The sequence below is a fragment of the Sarcophilus harrisii genome, chromosome 5 (assembly GCF_902635505.1).
Source record: "Sarcophilus harrisii chromosome 5, mSarHar1.11, whole genome shotgun sequence".
Lineage (NCBI taxonomy): Eukaryota > Metazoa > Chordata > Mammalia > Dasyuromorphia > Dasyuridae > Sarcophilus > Sarcophilus harrisii.
This window is the reverse complement of record NC_045430.1, coordinates 51,859,658-51,879,848: the sequence shown is the minus strand read 5'-3', so window position 1 is coordinate 51,879,848 and position 20,191 is coordinate 51,859,658. Positions and strand designations below refer to the sequence as shown.

The window sequence follows — 20,191 nt, the reverse complement described above, 5'->3', positions numbered from 1 at the left end:
TGCAAAAACAAAATAACTAACAGGAACTGGTGTCTCTAATATATAAATACAGTAAAGAACAGTGGGTCCACCAGATTGGAAAATCCTTTTTATTTTTTAATTAAAACTTTTTTAATTTATAAAACATATGCATGGGTAATTTTTCAACCTTGACCCTTGCAAAACCTTTTATTCCAAATTTTACCCTCCTTCCCCCCATCCCCTCCCATAGATGGCAGGTAGTCCAATACATGTTAAACATGTTAAAATATATGTTAAATCCAATATATGTATACATATTTACACAGTTATCTTGCTGCACAAAAAAGTCAGATCAAGAAGGAAGAAAAAACTGAGAAAGAAAACAAAATGCAAGCAAATAACAAGAGAGTGAGAATGCTATCAGAGTAGGGATTAGAGTAGTTTCAAATAAAATGTAGAATATAATAAGTTCTGATGAGGTGAAGGCTATAATTAGGAAGAGTTGAAGAATAATAAGTATAGTTAGATAGATTTTTTTCGTGGTCCACACTCAGTTCCCATGGTTCTCTCTCTGGGTGTAGAAGACCCTCTTCATCATTGAACAAGTGGAACTGGTTTGAATCATCTTATTGTTGAAGAGAGTCATGTCCATCAGAATTGATCATCATATAGTCTTGTTGTTGCCATGTATAATTATCTCATTGTTCTGCTTATTTCACTTAACATTGGTTCATATAAATCTCTCCAAGCCTCTTTGAAATTATCTTGCTGGTTGTTTCTTACAGAACATTAATGTTCCGTAACATTCATAAACCATAATTTATTCAGCCATTCTCCAATTGATGGGCATCTGCTCTGTTTCTAGTTTCTTGCCACTACAAAAAGGGCTGCCACAAACATTTTTGCACATATGGGTTCCTTTCTCTCCTTTAAGATCTCTTTGGGATATAATCCTAGTAGAAATACTACTGATCAAAGGATATGCACATAGTTTCAAATTGCTGTCCAGAATGATTGGATCCATTCATAGTTCCACCAACAATGTATCACTGTCCCAGTTTTTCCCCCATCTCCTTCAATATTCCTCATTATCTTTTTCTGTTATCTTAGCCAATCTGACAGATGTGTAGTGGTATCTCAGAGTTGTCTTAATTTGCATTTCCCTGATCAATAGTGATTTGGAGCATCTTTTCATATGATTACAAATAGTTTCAATTTCTTTATCTTAAAATTGTTCATATCCTTTGACCATTTATCACTTGGAGAATGGCTTGAACTATTATTGTTTTGAGTCAATTCTATATATATTTCAGAAATGTGTCCTTTGTCAGAACCTTTGAATGTAAAAATGTTTTCCCAATTTATTGCTTTCCTTCTAATCTTGTCTATATTAGTTTCATTTGTACAAAAACTTTTTAACTTAATATAATCAAAATTATCTATTTTGTGATCAATAATGATGTCTAGTTCTTCTTTGGTCACAAATTCCTTTCTCCTCCACAGATCTGAGAGGTAAACTATCCTATGTTCTTCTAATTTGTTTATAATATCATTCTCTATGTCTAGATCATGAACTCATTTCAATCTTATCTTGGTATACGGTGTTAGGTGTGGGTCTATGCATAGTTTCTCCAATACTAGATTCCAATTATCCCAAGAATTTTTGTCAAATAGTGAATTCTTATCCCAAAAGCTGGGATCTTTGGGTCAAACACTAGATTGCTATAGTCATTGACAATTTTGTTCTATGAACCTAAACTATTCCACAGATCAACTGCTTTATTTCTTAGCCAGTACCAAATGGCTTTGATGACCACTGTTTTATAATATAGTTTTAGATCTAGTACAGTTAGGCCACCTTCATTAGCTTTTGTTTCTCATTACTTCCCTTGATTCTTGAGCTTTTTTTCTTCCAGATGAATTTTGTTTTTATTTTTTCAGTAAAATAGTTTCTTGGGAGGTCGATTAGTATATTACTAAATAAATAGGTTAGTTTAGCTACTATTGTCATCTTTATTGTTTTCCTTCAACCTATCCAAGAGCACTTGATATTTGATATCCAATTGTTTAGATCTGACCTTATTTGTTTGGAAAATGTATTTTAGTTCTGCTCATATAGTACCTGACTTTCTCTTGGCAGATAAATTCCCAAATATTTTATCTTATTGACAATTATTTTAAATGGAATTTTTCTTTGTATCTCCTGTTGTTGGATTTTGTCAGTGATGTATAAAAATGCTGATGATTTATATGGATTTATTTTGTATCCTGCAACTTCGCTTAAGGTGTGTATTACTTCTAATAGTTTTTTAGTTGATTCTCTAAGGTCTTCTAAGTGTACCATGTGAAAAGAGTGATAATTTGGTTTCCTCATGACCTACTCTAATTTCCTTAATCTCTTTTTCTTCTCTTATTGCCAAAGCTAGCATTTCTAATACAATATTGAATGGAAATGGTGATAGTAGGCAACCTTGTTTCACCCCAATCTTATTGGGAATGGTTCTAGTTTATCTGTATTACATATGGGACTTGCTGATGGTTTTAAATAGATGCTACCAATTGTTTTAAGGAAAAATCCATTTATTCCTATACTCTCTAGTGTTTTTAATAGGAATGGGTGCTGGATTTTATCAAATGTTTTTTCTGCATCTATTGAGATGATTATATGGTTTTTGTTAATTTGGTTATTGATATAGTCAATTATGCTAATAGTTTTCCTAATATTGAACCAGCCCTGCATTCCTGGTATAAATCCTACTTGGTCATAGTGTATTATCCTGGGGATGATTTTCCATAATCTTTTTGCTAATATTTTATTTAAGATTTTTGCATCAATATTCATTAGGGAGATTGGTCTATAATTTTTTTTTCTCTGTTTTCGTTCTATGTCGTTTAGGTATCAGTACCATGTCTATGTTATAAAAGGAATTTGGTAGGAGTCCTTCATTCCCTACTTTTTCAGATAGTTTATATAGTTTTGAAGTTAATTGTTCTTGAAATGTTTGGTAATATTCACATGTAAACCTATCTGGTCCTGGGGATTTTTTTCTTTAGCACAAACTATTTGTTTGTTCTTTCTTTTTCTAAAATGGGACTATTTAAGTAATTTATTTCCTCTTTAATCTGAACAATCTATATTTTTATAAATATTCTTCCTTTTCACTTAGGTTGTCAAATTTATTGGCATAAAGTTGGGCAAGGTAACTCCTAATTACTGCTCTAATTTCCTCTTCATTGGTGGAAAGTTCCCCCTTTTCATTTTTGAGACTAGCAATTTGATTTTCCTCTTTCCTTTTTCTAATCAAATTAACTAAAGATTTACCCATTTTGTTGTTTTTTTCATAATAACAACTCTTAGATTTATTAATTCAATAGTTTTTTTTTTACTTTCAATTTTATTGATATCTCCTTTTATTTTTAGAATTTCAAGTTTGGCATTAGATTGGGGTTTTTAATTTGTTCTTTTACTAGCTTTTATTAGTTGCAAGCCCAATTCATTGATCTTTACTTTATGCAAATAAGCATCTAGAGATATAAAATTTCTCCTTATTACCACGTTGGCTGCATCCCACAAATTTTAGTATGTTGTTTCATTATTGTCATTATCTTGGATGAAATAATTGACTGTCTGTTATTTTTTGTTTCACCCATTCATTCTTTAGGATAAGATTATTTAGTTTCCAATTTCTTTTTGGTCTATTTCCCCCTGGGCTTTTATTGAATGTAATTTTTATTGGATTGTGATCTGAAAAGAAAATACCTTTACTATTTCTGCCTTTCTTCGAAGAAAATTGATTTTGAGGCCTTTGTTTTCTAATATATGGTCAGTTTTTGTATAGGTTCCATGAACTGCCGAGAACAAAGTGTACTCCTTCTGTCTCCATTCATTTTTCTCCAAAAATGTATTATACCTAACTTTTCTAGTATTTTATTTACCTCTTTAACATCTTTCTTATTTATTTTGTGGTTTGATTTATCTAGTTCTGAGAGAGCAAGGTTGAGAATCTCCCACTATTATAATTTTGCTGTCTATTTCTACTTACATCTCTCTTAACTTCTCCTTTTCTTTCTTTCTTTTTTTTTTTTTTTTTTTTTGTTTGTTTGTTTGTTTTCCAGGTCAGGCCCTGAGCTCTTTTATTTATTTATTTATTTATTTATTTTTATAATAACTTTTTATTGACAGAACTCATGCCAGGGTAATTTTTTACAACATTATCCCTTGCATTCACTTCTGTTCCGATTTTTCCCCTCCCTTCCTCCACCCCCTCCCCTAGATGGCAAGCAGTCCTATATATGTTAAATATGTCTCAGTATATCCTAGATACAATATATGTGTGCAGAACTGAACAGTTCTCTTGTTGCACAGGGAGAATTGGATTCAGAAGGTAGAAATAACCCAGGCAGAAAAACAAAAATGCAAACAGTTTACATTCATTTCCCAGTGTTCTTTCTTTGGGTGTAGCTGCTTCTGTCCATCATTGATCAATTGAAACTGAGTTAGGTCTCTTTATGAAAGAAATCCACTTCCATCAGAATACATCTTCATACAGTATCGTTGAAGTATATAATGATCTCCTGGTTCTGCTCATTTCACTTAGCATCAGTTCATGTAAGTCTCTCCAAGCCTCTCTTTAACTTCTTCTTTAAGAATGTAGATACTACACCACTTGGTGTATATATTAACATTGATATTGCTTCATTATCTATTGTTCCCTTTAACAAGATATAGTTTCCTTCCTTATCTCTTTTAATTAGATCATTTTTTTGTTTTTGGTTGATATGAGGTCAGGATGGCTAACCCTGCTTTTGTATTTTTTAGTTCACCTGATGCATAATAGATTCTGCTCCAGCCATTTATCTTTACTCTGTATGTATCTGCTTTGAATGTGTTTCTTGTAAACAGCATATTGTAGAATTCTGGCTTTTAATCCAGTCTGCTATCCACTTCTGGTTTAAGGGAGAATTCACTCCATTCACATTTGTGGGTAAAACTACTAATTCTGTATTTCCTGCCATCTTATTAACCCCAATTTATACTTTTCCCTTTCCTTTTCTTCTTTTCCTCCTTCCCAGTATTTTACATTATGAGCACTACTTACTTTAGGAAGCCCTCCCCCTTTAAAGAACTTCCCCCATTCTTATACCTTTCCCCTCCTATTTCTATTTTACCTGTTATTTAGCCTACCCCTTCCCTTCCCTTTTCCTCTTTCCCCTTCCACTTTTCTATAACTTGAGAGAAGTTTCTCAGTGGATTCAAATATATCTAATATTTTCTCTTTGAGCCAAATCTGATGAGAGTAAGATTCACATAATGTTCATCCCTCTGCTTTCTTTCCCTCAGTTGTAATAGGTTTCCTTTGCCTCTTCCTGAGATGTAATTTCCCCATTATACCTTCATTTTCTCCTATTTTCAGTACATCCCCCTTTCTACCTCTAGTTTTTTTTTTTATATTATAACAGTAAGATCAAATTATAAATGTCCTCTCTATGTATACGTATAACAGAAATACAGTTCTCAAGAGTGATTTTTACCTTTTTATCCTTCTCTTAAGTTCTATATCTGGAGATCAAATTTTCTGTTCAACCCTAGTCTTTTCATCAGAAATAAGTGGAATTCACCTGTTTCATTGAATGTTCATCTTTTTCCCTGAAATAAAATACTCAGTTTGGCAGGATAATTTATTCTTGGTTGCATTCCAAATTCTTTTGCCTTTTGGAATATCAGATTGTAGGCCCTACAATCTTTTAAAGTGGAAGCTGCTATGTCCTAGGTAATCATTATATGTGGTTCCTTGGTGTTTGAATGGATTTTTTTGTTTGTTTGTTTGTTTTTGCCTTGGTCCAATAGTTCTGAAATTTACCTATGATATTCCTTGGATTTTTAATTTTGGAGTCTGTCTCAGGAGATGTTTGGTGAATTCTTTCAATGGCTATTTTATCTTCTGATTCTATGAAATCCAGGCAGTTCTCTTTGATGATTTCCTGAAAAAATAGTGTCTAGACTCTTTCTTTTTTCATCATGGTTTTCCAGAAGTTCAATAATCCTTAGATTGTCTCTCCGAGATCTATTTTCTAGGTCAGATGTTTTCCCAATGAATATTTAACTTTTTTTTTCTATTTTTTTCATATTTTTTTTTGGATTTGCTTGACTGATTCTTGATGTCTCATTGAGTCAATCGTTTCCATTTGTTCGCTTCTAATTTTTAGTGAATTATTTTCTTTATTCACTTTTTTTATTTATTTTTGTATTTGTCCAATTCGGTTTTTAAATGAGTTGTTTTGTTCTATGGTTTTTTTTTTTTTTTAACCATTCTATTTCTTTCAAATTCTGTTTTTCAGGGAGTTGTTTCATTTTTCCATTTCACAAATTCTCTTTTTTAAGGAGTTATTTTCTTTTTCCATTTCATAAATTTTGTTTTCTTTTTCCCCTGGGGGTTGTTTTCTATTCCCATTTTTTTCAAATCTATCTTTTAATGAGTTATATATTTTTTCTACACCCTCTTGCAAAGTTTTCATTTTTTCCCCATTTTTTTCCAGCTTTTAATTTTTCTAGGAGAAATTTTTTTTAAAAATTTCTTCTAGAAGAGTCTTGTGTGATGGGGACCAGCATACACCAAGTTTTATCACATTTTGGGGCTTCATCTGGAGACAATCTACTTTTAGTCTCCTCAGGGTTTAAAATCTGTTCTTCTCTTTCACCAGAAAAACTGTCTATGGTGGGGGTTCTCTTTGCTTTTTTACTCATCAGGGTTCACTATTTACCTTTTGTGTTTGTGTTAGATGTTTTATAACTTCTTTGCTAATATACTGGCTTGGAAACAGAGCAGAGTAGCCAACACTGCTGTAGATTCCTCCCCATAGATTCTCTGCCACGTGGAGTTTGCACCATCCTACAGAGTCCGCACTGCCCCTGATCTATGCTGGCATCTGTACTTGGCCTGATTGCACTTGGCTCGCTTCCCACCATTTCTGATTGAAACAGATCTTTTCTGGTTATCTTTGAAATTATCTTCTGCTGGTAATTTGTTGCACTCCCAATATTTGTGGATTCTGCCATCCAGAACTAATTCAGAAACTGGATTTGCTAATTAGTCTGAGGATTGTAGGAGAAGCTCAGAAAGAAAATTATGTCCTCTCTGCCATCTTGGCTCTGCCCCCCAGATTGGAAAAATTTTGATGGGCAATTCTCCTCTTAAATAGAGATAAGAAAATGCATATGGCCTAGGAGTTAGGTCCTAACAAGTTATTTGAGGAAGAAGATTTTAAATAACTTTTCCAGAGTTACCCTTGTGTCAGCAGTGGAATGTCAATCTGTATTTTTCTAATTCCTTCTACTCTATTATATTTATTAAAATATTGGCTAGCCACAATGGGTTAGGCCTATGGGATGTTACCCTTGTGTCAGCAGTGGAATGTCAATCTGTATTTTTCTAATTCCTTCTACTCTATTATATTTATTAAAATATTGGCTGGCCACAATGGGTTAGGCCTATGGGATGAAGTCTCTACTTTACCTCTTTTCCTCCATCCTTTTTGTTTGGACAGCAATAATTCCTTTTACAATGTTCAAGAGTCCAGTTCCATTTAATATGACAATAGTCAAATATCTCTCAAAAAAGCTATTAAGTTAAATTGGCCTGTATAGCATTTTGGTTTTAAATACAAGTTTCATTTTCACTTTTAAGTCAAATGCAGCTTTCTAATTTATGACATTATTTTCACCCTTGTTTAAGAAATAAAGTTATGCTTTTTTGTTATCATTTGATTTTTAGTTTATATATTTTAACCTTTTAACAAAAACCTTTGTAATCCCAAGCCTAAAGTAATAGTATTTCTTTCTTTTAAAATAATTAATAGCTATAGCTCAGCATATCACATAGGCTATATTATTTAAAATGTTAGCTATCTTAGATTTGGATTTTTAAAAATTGCAATAACCTAAAAGCACTAGTTATTATTAATTTATTCCCCTGAGGTTTTTGTTTCTGATAGAGTACTACAGATAGAAGTAGCTGAATGAGCTATATGTACACATGGTTGTTAAAAATTAGGATCATAAGCCCCCCCTCCTCAATATTCAGCATGATTTACAAATTGAAAATGTCATTGTAAATATGCAAATGATATGTAAATGATTTTACTGATTAGGGTAACTCTCAGTAACCTAATTATGTTTCCTGGCCTACCCATCTGTGAGAGCAGTCAATCAACAAAAGTGTTTATCATATTTAAATTATAAGCTACTTAGGGATCCTACCTTTACAAAATCTCAACCATCCTAAGTAATGATAAATGCCAATTTTAAGTGTCCTATTTAAAATTTTAGTCTTTCTTCAGAATTATAGAATTTCCATTGAATCTTACTTTAATAAAATAGAGGAGGATGGTAAAGGGGAATATGTTTAGCATGCTGTTATCCCCAACTCAAGGGCATACATTTAATATGCATTCTATCTATGAAACTAGTATGGATGAAAGAAATCACTGAGAACTCACTTGGGGATATCATTATGAAGTAACTGTATTTTTGAGATATTAACCAAATATTTATGAAATTTTTATGCTTTCTGTTTCTACAAAGATATTGTATTCCTATAACAAGATTCATCATTCATAAAATATTACAAGATCCTTTTTAGCTCTTTCTTTTAGCGAGAAGTGATAAACATATGCCTTTTGTTCCCACATTTGCAGGTACCACTCATGTAGAATGCTGAAACAATACACTAGTGATATTCACCCTATTGCTCATTTCCCTAATTCATTTGTTACCCTTCCCTCTCCTTTCTTATTTCATATCTTTTTCTGCAGTATCTTCTGTTCAATTAATTGCAGGTTATTACCAAGACAAATATACGGCATTGGTATAACTATATGTTGATCATTGTTTTTTTAATTACTATGCTTGGTTTTTTTCTTAAGGAATTGCAACAGTACCTAGCCAACTTGGCTGAACAATGCAGTGCTGATAATAATGGTACAGACCTACCCATTGTAATTATTCTTGATAATCTCCATCATATTGGTTCTTTGAGTGACATCTTCAATGGTTTCCTCAACTGCAAATATAACAAATGGTATGTAAATGTTTTTTGAATGGCACAGGGGTTAAACATGTAGTTGATGACTTTTACATTTCATGGTAGCATGAGTTTCAAAAACCAAAAACTACATTGTTAGTTCAGAGTATATAAAGGATACTTTCTACTACTCAACTTCATTTCAGGGAGCTAATTTAATGTTAGGTTGCATAGAGAAGCATAATGTACAGGACTAGAAGATGATTGTTTTGATGTCCTCTGCCCTAGTCACACCATTTCTGACACATTGTGTTGAGTTCAATATACTATATTTTAGGATGAATAGTCACAAATGAAGGACACACAGAGGAAGGCAATCAAAATGTTTGAGTCCATATCTTATTAAAATTGGTTGAAGGAACCAGTTATGTTATGTTTAGGGGTAAAGACTGATTCTATGATTCATCATGTAGAAATCACTTAAATGAGGAGATTCCATCTAACAATTCAGGTTGGAACCTTCTCTCCAATTTATAGCCTGAGAGGTTTTGTTTAGCCTATATAAAAAAAGACTTGGTGGTATTTAAAGAGGAAGTAAGTGCACTCTTTGGTTATATTCTGTTTGACCCTAAAGGGCAAAACTAAAAATATTGGCTAAAAGTTAAAGAGATAGATTAAAATTCAATGCACTAATAATTACACTGTCCAGTAGTGAAAAGAACTGCTTTAGGAATTAGTAAATTCTCACCCACTGGAGATCTTCAAGAGTAAGCCAGATGATAACTTATTAGTAATGTCAGGGAGGGGCTTCTAATCAGGCACATATTTTGTGAGGCTTCCTAAATCTGAGATTCCCTAATTTTAGCTGCAGCAGTCATTCAGCATTCTGGGCTGAAAGCAATAAGTAAAGGGTGTATTCCAGATCAGTCAGAAGTCACACATCAACCTGACTACATGGAAAAAGAAAAAGGTATCTCTATGTATCTCTATCCTGATCCAGACTGATTGACTGCTTTTTCGTGTGACCCATGGAACTAAAGTGAAAGGAAAATCAGAGAATCTGAAAACCAGTTGAACTTAATTTTAGCATCGCTGTTTAAAACAAACAAACCAATAAGAACATTGCTTGATAATGTTATTTGATTCATTGATTAATTGAATTGTTACTTTTTACAAATTAAACTATTCCAAACAGGATAGAATGAAATGAAGACTGAGCAGGGAATATTATTCTCCTAATTTTATTTTGGAACTTTTTAAGAGGAAAAATAATTAGATCACAAAGAAAAATCACTAGTGGCAAAATAGTCCATTAGAGAATTTTAAAATGAGAAGATTCTTAAAGATCATCTAGTTCTGGGATTGGTGATCTATATATGAATGACCCATGGGATAAATTTGGCCCATCACCTATTTTCATATGGCCTAAGCATTGTTTTTTGTTATTTTTAAATAAAACATTTTATTGTTTTTAAAATTTTTAATGCATTCTCAGCTCAGAGGCCATTCAAGTCCATGGGCCAATTTATTTCATGTAATATTGAAGTCCAAATCTCTTTTTACAGAAAAAAACTGAAGTCCAAAAATATGACTTGTTTAAACATCATTATAGGATCCATATCGCCTGATTGCTACTTGCAACTTTGAAACTTAATATTTAAGTACTCTCATGAGCCAGAAATTATTTAAACCAGTAATCCAGAATTAAGCCAGTTTAATTAATCATTTCCTCCTTGGCTCTTTCTAATTCACACTTTTTCTTTTCTTCTTCTATTCTCAGTCCCTATATCATTGGAACAATGAACCAAGGAGTTTCATCATCACCAAATCTAGAATTGCATCACAATTTCAGGTAAAAAAAAAAAAAAAAAAAGTTTTTTTTTTTTTTTATCTTTCTATTTGGATAGTGATAATTCATTCCAGTGTTGACCTGTTGTGAAAGTAATTCTCAATTCTTCTTCCACATATATTTCAGCAAAAGTGGACATAATGTACACCTCTTCTTTTACTCTGAAGTGTTTACTTTCCTGTAAATGTTCCCTTGTTCTTGATTTTTAAATCGAAAGTATGATGCTTTCATTGTTTCCCTAAAGACTACAAGTTCTAGCTCTTATGTTTGATTGATTTGGTTTTCATGCAAAAGTGTCCTCAGTAGCAAGGCAGCATACATCCTCCCACTCATCTCTGAAGAATATTAATTTTATCTTAGCTCAGGAAATCAAACTCTGATCACCTAACTCAGTTTCTGATAATTCTATTAGTCATCGCAATTATGTTCTTAAGCAGGGAAATCATTTGAAGGGGGAGAAGATGGGATTTTGATTGAATATTCATTTTATACAATAATTTCTGAGGTTGGACCTTCCTTTGTATAGATGGGTACTCTGTGCTAACCACACAGAACCAGTGAAAGGCTTTCTGGGCAGATATCTGCGAAGGAAATTAATCGAGACAGAAATAGAGAAAAATATGCGCAACAGTGACCTCATAAAAATTATAGACTGGATTCCTAAAACGTGGCATCATCTGAATAGCTTTTTGGAAACACACAGTTCTTCTGATGTGACTATTGGTAAGTTCTAAAACTGTATATACCTTCCTCAAGGAACTTGGTGTCCTTGGTAAAAATTGGCAGATTGGATAAACAAGTGACTGAGCCAAATTGATCATGTTAGAAGACTCCAAACAGTCGAGCTGACATTTTTTCCCTGAAATTTTGCCCTCTTCTTAGTTACAGTAGTCACAGGGATCATTTTGTACAGAAAATTCTGGCTTAGAAAGTGTTCATAAAAATATAAACTAGCCAATGTTCTCATAAGTTTTTTTTAAAGTAATTTTAATGTCATGAGTATCCAAATGACAGCCATCTATGTTATTAGGTATTAATGCTATTAGTACTCACATTTAAATAACACTTTCAATTTTTAAGGAGCTTTCCCCAGTACCCTGTGATGAAGGTTAGATATTTTGTTGTGGTTTGCTACGATTTTGTTGCAGTGATAAATTGATTGGAAAGAGGAACTCTTGATATGGAAACTTTCTACCCATGAAAAAGGGCAAATTATCTGCAACTTAGAAACTTAAAAAGATGTCTAGACACTGAGTTTGTTATGATTACCTGACATTTATATAGCACTTTTAAGTTTTGCTAATATATTTGCATATCTAGTCAATCAATAAACATTAAACACTATGTGCTAAGAACTGAGAATTGAAAAAATAAGAGAGGCAAAGGACAGTCCTTGTCTTCAAAGAGATTATAAGACAACAAGCAAACAAATGTCTAAACACATATAGAATATAGAAGATAAATATAAAATTTTATTTTATTCTAAAAAGAGATCTTTGGAGAAAGGATGGTTATAATTTCCATTTTAAAGATGATAAAATAGAAAGTAAAAAAGGTTCACTGATGTGCCCAGAGTTATCCAAATAATGCATGTCAGGAGTAGAATTTGAACCTAAGAAGTACTTCAAGGCTAAAGTTAATAAATAAGGAAACTGAGGTTTAATAACATTAAATGAATTGTTCAGGATCACAAGTCTATATACAAATTCTATATACAATGATTATGATTTTTTTTAAAGCTCTTAAGAGAAAACTATGTTAGAAAACTTTTTTCCAACTAATTATGTTTTAATATTTTATATACAATTATATATTTCAATTTTTCATTGTAAAAAGTACATTTTTTTGAATTGTTTGAAAGACACTGAGGTAATCTCAGAGTTAAAATCCTATTTAGATTTAGGATGTAGATGAGGAATAAATTAATTGGAGGAATAAATAAATTAAAAATTAAATTCAGTAAATTACTTTTCTAAAAATGGTTTAATCAAATTTTTCTATAGTGTAATTTTCAATGAAATCAGAAATTTGTTAAGTTACCAAAAATAGGACTTAAAGAGGTTTTATTTTATTTTATGTTTTTTCTTTTTAGAATGCTTCTCTTTCACATGAAGTTGATTATTCATCTTACAAACTGTATTTTTGTTTTGTTGCATGCAGGTCCTCGCCTTTTCCTTTCTTGTCCTATGGATGTAGAGGGAGCCAGAGTGTGGTTCACTGATCTCTGGAACTATTCCCTAGTGCCATATCTTCTAGAAGCAGTAAGAGAAGGCCTTCAGGTATGTAACAACTCAGTTACTCCCTTAGAAAAGTAAAAATCCTTAAATGAAGATGGATCACATCCACTAACAAATATAGGTGGGGCATTTTGTTAATCTGATGAAATCAGATATATTTGTACCCTTTCCCATCACTATTGTATTGATATTTAAATAAATTTTGTTTTTCATTTTAGGCACATTGTCTTTCTTTTCCATTTCAATGATCGCAAATTGAGTACTGTCTTTCCCTGGATCTCTCTGACCTTTCCCTATTTCTCTGTTCTAACGTGATCTATTTCATAATATAGCACATACATGAGGCTTTTAAACATTGTTTTATGATGGATATAATCAGCATTATAAATATGGGAAACCAAAACATATCCTTGGCATTGAGGATAATGATTGAAAATGCTTGAACTTCCTCCAAGAACATCAGAATGACATTCTGATTTTAGCAAAAGAGGGATTTTTTTGTGCTTGTTCAGCTAGTTTATGTCTTCCCATCCCAACTATATCCTATTTATATATCCCTTTTGTAATCTGTCATATCTATTTCTTTCATTTGTCCAGCTGGTCTCTATACTATCACAATTTTTTAGCACTCTTTACTTGGTTAGTCTATAACTCTCTTCAACTTCATGGTATAACACTCCACTTTGTCTTAACTTTTGTTGACTCTCTTTCTTTTAGTTTAGCTGCTTCCCTGCTGAGAATTAAAGAATTCGAATTGTTTTCTAACACAATCCTTTTAACTCTAGATAACTGAAATTTTTCTTATTGTCAATTTTATTCTGTTTCACAAAATGGTTAAAATTTTCTAAGTAAAAATTTAATTAGTGAATAGTCTATATTAAAATAGATTGCCTGAAATGAAGATCTCTTGATACATTTTATTTTAACTGGCCTTTTGGTTTAATGTTAATTCCTTGAATGAGCTTGCTTCCTTTTTCTTTCCTGCCATACTTTGTTATTCTTTTTAATACTTATCCAGTTAAATGAAAATCTGAGATTCATTAGATGTATCAAATAACTTTGAAAATATACTTCTTGAGGAAAGGCCATCATTGTCTTTGTAATTCTAGTACTGTGCCTTGCATATAGAAGTTACTTAATAAATATATGTTGATTTGAACTGTATATTTTTCAGCTTTTAATTATTTTATTTACTCATATTTTCTAGATGTATGGTAAGCGAGCACAATGGGAAGATCCCTCCAAGTGGGTACTTGATACATACCCATGGAGCTCTGCCTCATTGCCACAAGAAGGTCCGGCCTTACTTCAACTGAGACCAGAAGATGTTGGTTATGAAGGCTGTACATTAGCAAAGGAAGGGACAACTTCTAAGCATAGTCCACAGACTGAAACAGAGGGGGATCCTTTGGTGAGAAGTGAATGTTTTATTCTTATCTCATTTAGTCTTAACAACAGCGTAAAATTTTATGGGCAAAGAACTTGTGATTATATATGTATTAAGGAGATCTTTGAGATAATCTAGCTTTTTTACAGCTGAGAAAAGAGAGGGGTATAGAAAAATAAAGGGAGAATTCCTGATATGTATAATCAATGGGAGAATTCAGATTTGAAAGCAGGTCTTCTGATTTCATATTTGACACTCTTTATTTTGTTTGTCCCTTTTAACTACTTATACCCCAGTGTCAAGAAACATTTAGAAACCATGTTCTCTCTTAGCAGAGAGTCAATGAGCATATTAAGACAAAAATACAAATTGCCTCAATTTCCTCATGAATTCATAGAAAATCAAATTATATTTGTTTGAATGAAAATTTCAGAAACATAGAAGTTAAAAGAATACTTGAAAAAATAGCAGATGTCATTCCTGAGTCTGGTTCCATGATGGAATTGAAGAAGCTGATATGGTCTACTATTTGAAGGAGTAGGATTAACACAGAAGCAAAAGAAAAAGTAATCCTCTCTTTTCTTTGTCTGCTTCCATATTATGTGGTTTAATTAGTTTAAATATCTGTAGAGTACTTCAAAGTTATAAAAGTCCAAATGATTATTTCCCAATACATTTTAAGTGTATCTTGTTACTAGAAGCAAAGAATGTATTTTGTTTTGCAAATTACTTTCTATAAATAGAAGCAAAATTACTACATGTGAGGCCCTAACCTATTCACCAGAATACTATATTTTGAAAATGAATAGCATTGCCATTTACAAAACAAATATATCAAAGAGATTCTATTTCCTCCTCAAATTGAGAAGGGGAAATAAAAGAATCATAAAGCTATTCTTAATGAGAGTAAAACTGTGGTCTTTTTTTAAATTGCTATTTTTACACTTGACATTTAAAGCATTATCTTGATTTTGAAAGTACATATTTTCCCCATCTAGGTTACTTCTCTGGTAAAACAATCTAGTTCATCATGAATTACCCATTAGCTCATTGGTTCATACCATAGAATAATTTAAGTTGAAATGGTTACTTGATTGGCTCAGACTTAAAATCATCTAGAATAGTGAAAAGAGGAATGACTTATCCAGTCCAAGCCTGGACTTGAATAAAGGGTTTCCGAGTTTCCAAGCTAGCTCTCTCCTCACTGGTTCTCACTGTCCTCCTTTATTTATATTCCAGCATTCTCTTCAGGTACTAGCCTATTTGCTGAGATTAGAAAAACAAAGTCTGACCTTTATGAGTCTGCATTCTAAGGGAAAGAAATTAGTAAAAGACTCTTATTAACATAAAACAGCTTTCCCTCACATTGATAGACCTCTTTAGCCATGGACATCTCCTGTGTTAGATATTATCCTCTTTATTGTTTCTGAATCTACATTTGCTCCAGAATCAAAAGCCTTAAATTCAAAATCTTTTTTCCTTTGTGTCCTTAAACAACTCATGTAATCACCCTTCCTGAGGGTGCAGAACTAAATGAACTGTGAGAATCCTTCTAGCTCCAAATCTATGGCATTGTGACATACTTTCATGCAGCAGTTAACAAGGTATTTAAATGGATCATCAGATCTTTAAAAGTTAGTACCTAGCAATATTCTCTGTATGCAGTATGTGCCTAATAAAAGCAAACTGAGTGGTGGCATTCTAGTTAAGGCAGATGAGATCTCTTGCAATTCACTTTCTCCCAGGCTACTAAGTTCACCTTTCTCGTGCCCTATTTTTTTTTTTTTTGAATTGAGTTGAATTACAAGTTTTTGAAAACTTGCTCTTCCATGCAATGTCAACTTTTGGAGTGCACAGAAGCAAACAGCTTTTTATTTTGGCCTTACTGCCAATGACTGTTGTATTTGATCTAGTGCAGGAGCTCTTCTCTTTTCTCTGGATTCACTCTTCCTCAAGAAATCTCTGTGTTTAGGGCTTCTCACTCGGAATCTCTGATCTTCTCCACTTCTTTTATGTATTGGGCTTATGTTATTCTTTTGTTATCACCTCGTCTGGTATTGCTTGAAACTCCTCAATATTCTGCTATTTAATGATGCTCCAAAAAACAGCCAATTACTCTGGTGCACAAAACTCAGGCAGTGATAGCACCAGCCACCATGATGACATTTGGAATTCATCTCTTGAAGAGATTCTTTAGAGGATATAAAGTTAGATAGGTATAGAATTTAGATTAGCACATAGAAAAAGGCATTTCCACTAAGCAGCTGCCAATGCTTGACTCACTAGAAGATCAGGTTTTGCCATTCTCATTCATTTTACTCTGGAAAGTTTGTATATGAAGCAGAGACTATACCCAAATGTCTTGAATTAGATTAACTTTTAATTAACACACCTGTCAACAGAGAACCTATAACTCTCCTTCAAATCTAAGCAATATAGCTGCATTTCTCAATATATAAAAAATTAAAGTCTCATTCTTCATAAAGGCTTATATGTACTTCTCTTAGACTAGAATAAACATTACCTCAGTCCATAAGGAAACTGAATGCTAGAAAATTCAAAGCAGCTGATGTTTCAGAAAGTGGTTTTTGTTTTCATTGACATATCAATCCTGATTGTGCTACAGTCAACAATAATAACAAAACACCCAGTAAATCTTTCCTCGGCCTGTTTCTTGTACCCACCTCAACTTCATTCATCCACCTCATCCTGAGGTCACTCCTGGTCAGCAGATGGTGCTTGTGTAGAGCAGCTGGCTTCATTCCACTCTAGCCTTTCCTTTTCTCGGGGGGTTGTGTGTTTGTGTGTGTGTGAAAGAGAGAGAGAAAGTACGTGTGGATGAACACTCATGACTTTCTGTTGCCATTCAATGGTTTCTGCTTCTTTCAGCCAAAAGCTCAGATGCTTGGCATCGTCTCCAACCATGGGCCCAGATGTCCAGCTGTGATACAGTTTCCTTTCCAATCTCCCTGCTTGAATAATAGATATTCACAATACTGAATAAAAGAGTTATCCTGCAACCCTGTTATATCCTTATGCTTCCTCAGTTTTTCAAAGTAATAGTTAAGAGACACAGCAAGGAAACTTGATATGATATTGATGTGATATTCTAAAACCGTTTTTCCCTTTCTCTTGGGTGATACAAAAATGTGGCTAAAGGCATCTAAAGCTCTTCTATGTTACTTGTATACATAGATATATATGAACATATATATGAATAAATATATATTTTCTTTGTATGTACTTGTCTATATAGATTTTTTTCTTCTTTTTCAGATGAATATGCTGATGAAGCTACAAGAAGCAGCCAATTACTCCAGTGCACAAAGCTGTGACAGCGACAGCACCAGCCATCATGATGATATTTTAGATTCATCTCTTGAATCAACTCTCTAGAGAGTATAAAGTTATAGGATTAAACTTAGAAAACAAAATGCATTTCCACTCAGCCACTGCCAGTGTTGGAGCAGCCAGTCAAAGGTCCCTGAAAAAGAGCTAGATGCTATGAAAGGGCAGCACATTTCAGTCAGAAAAGTCAAGATGCTCAATTGAAATGGAAAGCTTGAATTCGTTTTTCTTTCAAGGCATTTCTGTCTCTATGGAGTTATACAAGTAAGACTCCATTAATTAACTGGAAAAGGTCCTTTGCGGAGGGCCACCAAGCAGATTGCACATGGGTTAGCCAAAACTGGATTTTTTTTTCTCTTTAAAAGTTTACAATAAGATTTTTTTTTCTTTTGGATTGTTTTATTTTGTTTTCCATTTCCCTCTTGGCACCTCCCTCATTTGGGGAGAAATAGTTCTTTTTTTGTTTTAACTCTGAGGTGCTGCATCCACCATGCAGGGCCTATGTTTTCCAGATCCAATGCTATCCTTACCTCTTTTGTGCCACATAGCACTGGTCACACGACTCCAGTAGTGTTTGTGTTGTGCTACTGCCCATTCCAAAATGGATGCCAGAGGCTCTGTTCTCATAAGCACAAATGGCATTGTGCAACCACCAGAAAACACTACTGTGATATATTGGATAAGTGCCAAGTTAATTCCAAACTGCCATTTCCACAGTGATATACTCCACCAACTTTTTAGTGTGCAAGTCACCGTTTTTATAAAATTGTTTTTACCACAGTGGTCTTTTAAATCACCTACCCACTTCCCAAGCCCAACAAGAGTTTTCTACAAATTATTAGGGAACACTGACAAAAGGCTTGTTTAGGGACTCATGTATGTGAGCCTTTTCAGTGGACAAAGGAACATTTCCTATGGTGCTGTCTCACTGCCTTAAACCCAGTTTCTGGAACAGTTTTACAGTTGGTTTAACTCCTAACCATTGGTAACTCATATTGTCTTTTCATTTTACCAACAAGACACATTGGTTCACACACAACAGCCTCATATCTGTAGCCATGATTTTTTTTTAAAGAAATGGATAGGATCATATTTTTACCTTGTGAAGAAATTGCTTTGTCTTTCCTTGGATGTAGTCAAGGAACCCCGGATCCATTTTGACTATCACTTACAAGTTGAGGGAGGAAGCTAAAATCTATCCAGTGCCATTGGATGGAGCTTTTCTGGAGGCTTGATATTTTGAAATTCCTCTCCAGCAGAGCTGGAAGCATTTGATGGAGCATGAGCACAAACTTTTGGGGTTTTTCTTTCTCTTTTTTCTTCTCTTTTCTGTCCCTACCTTTCCCCTGTTTTTTTTTTTTTTTTTTTTTTTTTTAATTTGACGCATGGTGTTTTTGATTGCTATTGTTGTACATGAGAAAAAGCAGCTTTGAATCACATGGAAGCAGTGACATACACTGTGGAAGAAGAAAAGTTTATATTGTAAAGGAGGGTTAGTTTTGCACAGTCTACTGGGTGGGTATTGTAAATAAAAAAGGCCTTGCACAAATCAAACAAACACACTCACACAAATTGTATTTTATCCTGTTGGTGTTGAGATGTTTCACTTGCTGAGATTTCCTGTATGTTGCAAACAAATACAGAATGCAAACCCTAAAAAGCTGTTTTTATCTGGTGTGTTTGTCCTGTATTTACAGTTGGTATGACTATGCAGGAGTTATCAGTGATGGAGTGAGCATGTTTCCAATCTGTACATGAAGCCAATACATTTTCAGATATTAATGGTTTTGAAGTGCATCTAGCATGGCAGACTGTAAACAGATTGCATGATAAAACTTGATGGGATTCATTAGTGAAAGTTCTGGCCATAAGAAATAACTAGGTTCAAACACAATCCAATGGTGCAGATATGTGCTGTACCATTAAAAAAAAAAAAAGTGTTACCTTCAGGATGTACAATTGGTGCTACTCTCTGTGACCACCCAGGGGTCAGTTGCTATATAACACAAGACAAAGAAATCCCTGCAGTTTTCAGTGTGTTACTAAGTTTCTAGGTCCCTTTGTGGTGCTATTGTCCTAATAGAAATCACAATGGAGTTCGTGCATGTAGAATTTTGACAACTTGATTTTGGGGCCCCGAAGGTAGATTGGTTCTGTGGTGTAACATTAACATGTGTAGCTGGCTAAGTGATTAGTTGCCCTTGTATGAGACATGAGTGAAAAAGAAAATTGGAAAATCTTTCCCTGCCATTTCTGAGAAATCCAAACACACCATGAACAACATAGACAGAACCTCCTGCAATACATCTCAGTGAGTCCACCTAGTTTACAAATGAAACTTGTTTGTGAAACATTTGTCTGTATACATTTTATATTTTGTACATTTTTG

The 20,191-nt window shown here is 33.3% G+C and overlaps 1 protein-coding gene across 15 annotated transcripts in view; it reads left to right on the top strand.

Annotated features, from left to right (window-relative positions):
• The window catches only part of NAV3 (neuron navigator 3), a 1,064,916-nt gene extending 1,045,129 nt beyond the window's left edge, over positions 1 to 19,787 (top strand). For all 15 annotated transcript variants that reach the window (XM_031938355.1, XM_031938352.1, XM_031938354.1 and 12 more), the window contains 6 exons: positions 8,884 to 9,038; positions 10,762 to 10,833; positions 11,357 to 11,553; positions 12,991 to 13,109; positions 14,275 to 14,478; positions 17,731 to 19,787. In XM_031938355.1, coding sequence (XP_031794215.1) covers positions 8,884 to 9,038; positions 10,762 to 10,833; positions 11,357 to 11,553; positions 12,991 to 13,109; positions 14,275 to 14,478; positions 17,731 to 17,850 — 867 coding nt within the window. In that variant the 3' untranslated portion in view covers positions 17,851 to 19,787. The remainder of the gene's footprint in view (positions 1 to 8,883; positions 9,039 to 10,761; positions 10,834 to 11,356; positions 11,554 to 12,990; positions 13,110 to 14,274; positions 14,479 to 17,730) is intronic.
• Positions 19,788 to 20,191: the final 404 nt, after the last annotated feature.